The following is a 7,509-nucleotide window of genomic DNA, read 5'->3' as shown; positions in this document are numbered from 1 at the left end:
CACCCACCGGAGCAATGTTGTCCGCAAACACGTTTGATAAAATACACTTACTGACCTTTTTGTCCAGAGCGACTTCAGTTATTGCCGGGTATTACTTACATCTCCTGGAGGAATGTGAGGTCAGGCGTCTCATTCAAGGGCACTACTAGTTTGGGTGAGACTTGAACCTGCAACCGTCTGATCCATTACCATCTCCCGAGCAATTGGGTCACGGACGGTTGCCCACAATATGTGTGTTGCCTACCTGTCGGCACACTGTTTGTGTTATGTACAGTAGTTCACTTGTAAGGACACCCGTCTCTCTCTTAAACAGCAAAACCAGTTTACCTTCAGGTACCAATAAAGTAACTCGAACCTGCACAAAACAGACATCCTACTGTACCCCGATGCACATTCCCTTTAGTCCCTCAGACAGCATACTGTACTTCAATTTTTAACATTTATACATCCATCATAGAATACCCACATGGTACATAATCTGTACACAACTGGTCATGTGACCCCGACTAGATTATGGGTCTGCCACTACTGGAGTACAGTTGCTCTCTTCCCCTGCATGTGTTTGATCAGCATTGTGGACATCTAATTTCAGTTTGGTGACTGGGTCATGCGTTTTGATTTTTTCGTTTTTGATCATTCTTGTTTCATTTTATGAACATGGACTCTCACTTCACACACAGACACACACATTTTACATGTATGTAAATGATACATCAATTAGCATTCCTCCTCCTCTCAGCCATTTCAGGCTTTTGTCATATGTGGTCACACTGGTAGGTATGTAAAAATAATGAATTTAATGAGACAGAAGTAAAACAGAATCCCCAAGCAGAGATTCAAGGTCTTTGTACCACTAGGGCCCTGAACGTATTTCATACCAAGTGAAACAATGAGTGAATGATACTGTCATTACGCTCAACTGTACCGCTCATTTATAATAACACCAGCGCTGTGGACAGCGACAGATCACTACGATATCTCAATGTCAATTTCAGCCAGACAAATGAACAGACAGACAGACATGTCATTGCACAGCTGATTAGCTAAGGAGACAACCACATCTCCAGAGGCCCAAACAAGCCTCTCCAAATATGGCGACTAGCACATTGTAAAAGTAGATCTTGTTATTAGAGTAGCCATAGTGGTGTCATCAGTGTGTGTTTGACCAAAATAAGTAGCCCTCTGTAAATGTAGGCTATTATTAGAGTTAAAGTGATACACCATTTATGGAAATAAGCTCATTTGAGGTTTTGCCAGACTCACAATGGTTGGAAGTAAAGGGAAAAGGAAAAAAAAAACAATCATTTAACTGAAGGGCAGGTGGAAATGAGCTTATTTCCCGAAATGGTGTGTTATTGCTTTTACTTGGTCAATGTTATTCTAATGAGAGGAGTCCTTGTCTCAGGAGAGTGTAGAGTTGAGGAGAATAGTACTTTGACTACTCAAAGGTACAGTAGGGCCAATGGGTTGGAGTAAGTGAGAAGAATGAGTGCTTCAACCAATCAGATGTGTATGGTGATATGTGTGCTTTTATATTTCAGAGGGCAAAGGTTGGGATACTTGTGTTTTGACCAATCACAGTGGGCATAGGTGGGGATAATTATCTTTTAACCAATGAGAGTGGGTGTAGGTGGGGGATAATTGTGTTTTGATCAATAGGAGCGGGAGAGACGGTCGCCTGCATTTAACCTCCAGATCTCTGCCATGGAGAACAACAGCAGCCTACAGCTACACTGCCATGAGGAGGGAGTGCAGGTAGCACACACACACACACACACACACACACACACACACACACACACACACACACACACACACACACACACACACACACACACACACACACACACACACACACACACACACACAGAAACCCTGTGTGAAAACACTTCACTCCTGCCAATAAACAAAGTAGTAAAACTTTTTTCTTTATTAGGGGTGAATAAAAGATATTAAGTGGCCAATAACAAAGCCAAGTAAAAAAAAATGCTTCCAACTGCCATTGACAGTGTCCTACATCTTATCTTGCTGCTTATGTCACATCGTCTTTTGTTGTTTTGGAAGAAACACTGATAGTATTCCCAATACTTTACCCTAGTTAATTGCTGTTGCATTATATTTGTCTGTTGGAGAGCTACAGTATTGAATTTGACAGTAATATTTTTGTGGCTGTATGTCTCAGGATGTGATCATCCCCGATCTCGTAAAGAAGCTGGATATCTTAGGTGATAACGGGGTGAGTTTCCTTGATTAAAAAGTGTGTGTGTGTGTGCGTGCGTGCGCGTGTGCGTGTGCGTGTGCGCGCGTGCAGGGCCGGTTATAAGCATAGGCCGGCTAGGCGGTCGCCTAGAGCGCAATGTGAAGAAGGGGCGCCGAAATGGCGCTCTCCGATGCGTAATTTTGCGATATGGAGGTTTTTTTATGAAGTCGCAATCAACAAAGTGTGGCGAAAGCGCTCCTCACGGCAAAGCGCCCCTCAGCCAATAGTAATATCGCTTTCAACTGTCTCTGGGAAGTCTGTGAACCAATAAACAGACAGTCCTGAGAAAGGGGGCGGGACGAGTGACAGCCTGCGATCTATTTTGAATTTGGAGACTCATTCGAGAGACAGAGGGCAAGCGCGAACAGCAATGCTGCTCTGCTGGGTGGAGAATTGTTATGTTCTCATTAAACCAGTCATTGCATGATGCAGGAGTTGCAGAGGGTGTTTTGGAAGTATGTGGTTTAATCAGCAACCGTTTGTGGCAATATAAAGCCTAATAGTTATGAGGCTACTGTTTGGAATTAGAGGGGAAAAGAGCTTTGCTTTTGATCTGAGAAATCGCTAGTTAGCATGCTAACATTAGCCAAGTATGCCAAGCAATGAAATCCAGTAAAGTAGCTGTTAGTAGCCTACTCACTAACACCCACCTGACATCATAATACTTGCTTAGGTTGACCAGCAATGTAAAGTAAGACTGGTGCCATGTTTAAAACAAGTTTAGCTGCCATATCTCCTTCCATCCACTTGAATGAATTACCTGCTTGTTGTAAACTTAAAAAAAACAGCCCAGAATGACATATAGGCCTAGGCCTACATTAATCATGTAAGAGAACCATCCACAGCATGTTTTCATGCTGAGTGATGTAGTATTGCAGACAAATGAGGCTATTTACTATATTTTGTATATTATGAAATTCAAAAGCGTGACAGCTTTTCTCCCTTTCTCTCACCCTGTCCCTCCGGTTCAAACACATAGATAGCCCCCTTCTCATTCTCCTACTCACAAATGCACCACTATTTCCAGTACAGAAATGAAATTGGTTTGGAATCATAGACAGCACAAATGTGTAGCTTATTAAAATTGTTATGCTGCCATGCTTTGTGATGCTGTAGGTAGTGTTGATAGGCTATCAATGCAGACCTCCTTGGTAGGCCTATTGTCTACACATGCATTTGACATGCAAATGTACTGTACCACTCTCCTGGCATTTCAATTCCATTTTACAATTCAAACACATTGATAACCTCCCTCTCATCTGGGGTTGGGGGCACCACCACCATTACATCCAAGACACCACACAGTGAAGGTACTTTCATGCGACTCAATCTGATGTGTTGGTCGGCTGTCCAAAAGAACCAGAAATCCATTTGATGCAAAACAGTTAGGCCTATTGTTCTTGATGCTATTTAGTTAAGCTTACTACCGGTATTGCTCTTGTGTTCTGTAAGGTATAAAAAAGGGGGGGCGCCAGAACTCAAACTCGCCTAGGGCGCCAAATAAGCCAGAACCGGCCCTGTGTGTGTGTGTGTGTGTGTGTGTGTGTGTGTGTGTGTGTTTATGTGTGTGTGTGTGTGTGTGTGTGTGTGTGCCAGGGGTGGAAATTAAATGTTAAACCACCAGTCACTGTGGCAGGTAGATTCCACTTGTCACTCACTCACCATTTTTAACAGTCAATTAGGCACTAGGTCTTGATCTTGATACTGTATTGGTCTTGGTAATGTATTGGTCTTGAACTAAGTGTTCTTGGCTATCTCACTAGTGACTGGTGGTTAATTTGCGGGTGTCTGTCTGTGTGTGTGTCTGTATGCATGATAATATTTTTAAACGTTCTGTTCATGAGTTCTAATGCCTTGCTCTTGTCAAAATTAGAACCTACGCAACGAGGAGCAGGTTACAGTGATTCAGGCATGCACTGTACTCTCTCTCTGTGAAAAGGTAGGCCTACGTCCTTAACTTATATAATGGCCCACAATCCACTGCTTATCTGTATGCTGTATTCCTCTGGACCTCCTCTAATCAGTTTGTCAGTAGGCTAACTCATTTAAATGAGTCATTGATGATCTACGTGAGCCGTCGTCAATAAAAGTCCTGCCAATGTAAAGGTTTGAGTTCAGGGGTAATAGAGTGCTAATCATCTGTTTTGCTCTCTCTAGTGGCTGAAGCAGATTGACAGCACAGAGGCAGCTCTGACTCAGAAGATGGTTGACCTGGAGAATGAAAAGGTATTATTGAGCTCTACACAGACAGGCAGGCAGGCAGGCATGCACCTTACTCATACGTACAGTATGTACACATATGCATGCATGGACATACACAGCCACGCACACGCACGCACGTGTGTGCGCACACACACACACACACACACACACACACACACACACACACACACACACACACACACACACACACACACACACACACACACACACACACACACACACCTTTCAGGTTGTTCACTCATAAAATAATTATAGTGTGTGTGTGTGTGTGTGTGTGTGTGTGTGTGTGTGTGTGTGTGTGTGTGTGTGTGTGTGTGTGTGTGTGTGTGTGTGTGTGTGTGTGTGTGCGCGTGCGCGCGTGACTTTTAGTTTTAACTTTACATTTGGTGTCTGGTGAAATCCAATTTCAATTCTCTTCAATTCACAATACATTGTGAAGTGAAAGTAAAGTACACTTTGACCCTGGCTTTTAATTTCAGGAGCTATTCAGCAAGCAGAAAGGCTTTTTAGAGGAGGAGCTAGACTACAGGAAGCAAGCTCTGGACCATGCCCATATGGTGAGCAATGGAATCATTCATGTATCGCAGCACTCGTTCCTGTTTTTTGTAATAATACTGTAGGTTAGCGAATTCATGTGTGTGTGTGTGTGTGTGTGTGCGCTCTACCTTTACAGAGGGTGCGGGAGCTAGAGGCCACGCTGTACGCCATGCTGCAGCAGAATCCTGAATGCCGATTGGGCGAGACGCTGAGTGACAGGCAGAGGGTGGAGCTTGCGGAAGCCATGGAGGCCGTGAGGAGGCAGATCCTGAGGCAGAGTCGACAGGCTGATAGTGTCATCCTACAGCAACGCATGGAGATGCTGCAGTCTGCACAGCAGGTAGGTGCAGGTTGGAGAGAGAGAGAGAGAGAGAGAGAGAGAGAGAGAGAGAGAGAGAGAGAGGAAAGTGGGGAGGGAGATTAATTATGTAATTAATTAATTAATTAAGTATGATGCCATTTACTGTATGAGAATAGCTTTCTGAGAGCCAATGTGGGGTGTACTGTATTAGCACATCATGAGAATGAGTTCAACTGCAGTACATATATTCACAAGGTTTTCTTTTGTTTCAGACGTGTAAATGTTTTTTTTTCCTTTTACCTGACATGTTTCGACTGTGAAACTTGCGTCTCCATCTGAGGGTCCCATGGATGTTGATGTGTGATGTGCTTTAAAATCAGCTGATGTTGTGGAGGTGTGACCCTCCTGTCAATATTGACAGATTGGCCATTCCTCTTGCTGTTAGAGGTGTGGCCTCAGGATAGTGGTCAGTTGTGAGAGAGCGTGTATGGTACCTCATCCCTGTCCAAGGTGGTTGGGCTGTGCTCTCTGATCTCTATTGACTCCTTAATCCAATGGTGGTACCTGTTGTTCTCTTGCTGTATGATTTTTGCATTGTCCCTGTCCATCACATGCTTTTCCCCTCTGATTCTCCCTTAGAATGGATTTAACAGTTAGACATAATGAACACCATACATAAAGGAAATATAGTTCTAGAAATCACCATGGGAACACCTGTGAACCTTCCTGTAAGAGGTCACCTAACTGCTTCTCATATTGGCTCTGACGTCTTTGTTCATTTCTTTCACAGCGAATCAGAGAACTAGAGGATAAGATTGATCTTCAAAGAAAACAAGTAAAAGAGATTGAGGAGAAGGTAAGTGGGAGTCCTTGTGTGCTTCGATGACCATTACATTTTTGTGATTGTGTAAGTCTACATGTACTGTGTGTTGAGAGACTTATGATAATGCATCTCTTTTCATCTTTCTCCCGTTTCTTTACCTTTAGTTTTTGTTCCTCTTTTTATTCTTCTCTCTAGCTTTTATCCTCTGGCCTTAACACACTGTTACACAAACACACACCACTCTCAACCGAAACCGCTTACAGCCTCTACTTCCTGGTCACACACACAGTCTGCCTCTCTCACTCAGTCACACTCAGTTGGACCGGCCAACTGACCGGTCACACCCTCTTCACTGGGATACAATTGGACATTCCCCGCTCTGTTCTTGTGCGTGATTGGTTCCTGCGTTTGGTGACATGTCGGGACTGTCCGTGCACACAATCTGTTGGAGCCTCTCTACAACCTGTGTCCGAATGTAATCCCGTCTGTATATTTGTTATATTGTTTACACACAAACACTTGTTTGTTTTAGTATTAATAAAATTCTATTGTATTTTTACTCATGGTGTTGACTATGTTACAAGACTTACAGTTGTGTTGATAGCAGCACAAAGATGACCAACCAGATCAGTTACTACGACTGATTAAGATAATAGAGCACAATGGGGGTGCTGTGGCGTAGCGCGCTAAAACACCACCATATCATGTATGGGCGACCCTGGTTCGAGTCTGGACCGGGTCTTTACCCGATCCTTCCCCATCTCTCTCTCCCCTCTCATTTCCTGTCTATCCCTCACTGTCCTCAAATAAAAGGCATAAAAGGCCAAAAAATAAGAAGTAATAGAGAAAAACAAGATAAAACAATCCAATTCCAGTGGGATTGATTAATGACAAGGGTGTACTCAAATAGAGGTGAGAGTTCAGTGAAATCCTTCTTTCTGTCAAAAAAATCAATTAATAGTCAGGATTACAACAGCAAATCTCTAGGAAAAATGGGTCATACTGTTCTATGTAAAACACTGAGTCATGTGCTTTGACAAAAAAAGGGAAAACATTCAGTGTAGAAAATGTGGGCTGGAATAAAAGGCTTTATAGGCTTTTGTAAAGGAAATCCAGAAATGAAATGAAGAATTGATGAAAGATTTTAAATGATCACCATTTGAATTTCAGAAGTTTTGACATCAAATACAATATTCTGCGTTCTTATTAGACGATCACAAATTCAGTAGTATGACTTTGGGATTTTATTAGAGCTCCTTAATCAAACACTCTTATTATGCAGACATGTCCGAAGGTATTTGTCCCTGAACTGTTCCTGTGTCATCAAACAACTTTGAAATGCATCACTCCACCAACATTATTCCT

The 7,509-nt window shown here is 42.9% G+C and overlaps 1 protein-coding gene across 1 annotated transcript in view; it reads left to right on the top strand.

Moving 5' to 3' along the window:
* The window catches only part of jakmip1 (janus kinase and microtubule interacting protein 1), a 34,666-nt gene extending 28,078 nt beyond the window's left edge, over positions 1-6,588 (top strand). The window contains exons 15-22 of the mRNA XM_063189138.1: positions 1,660-1,755; positions 2,183-2,236; positions 4,134-4,199; positions 4,418-4,486; positions 4,963-5,040; positions 5,157-5,360; positions 6,112-6,177; positions 6,309-6,588. Coding sequence (XP_063045208.1) covers positions 1,660-1,755; positions 2,183-2,236; positions 4,134-4,199; positions 4,418-4,486; positions 4,963-5,040; positions 5,157-5,360; positions 6,112-6,177; positions 6,309-6,359 — 684 coding nt within the window. The 3' untranslated portion in view covers positions 6,360-6,588. The remainder of the gene's footprint in view (positions 1-1,659; positions 1,756-2,182; positions 2,237-4,133; positions 4,200-4,417; positions 4,487-4,962; positions 5,041-5,156; positions 5,361-6,111; positions 6,178-6,308) is intronic.
* The last annotated feature ends 921 nt before the right edge of the window (positions 6,589-7,509 follow it).

Source organism: Engraulis encrasicolus, chromosome 22 (genome assembly GCF_034702125.1).
Source record: "Engraulis encrasicolus isolate BLACKSEA-1 chromosome 22, IST_EnEncr_1.0, whole genome shotgun sequence".
NCBI classification, from domain to species: Eukaryota; Metazoa; Chordata; class Actinopteri; order Clupeiformes; family Engraulidae; genus Engraulis; species Engraulis encrasicolus.
This window is presented reverse-complemented; position numbering and strand designations above follow the sequence as displayed.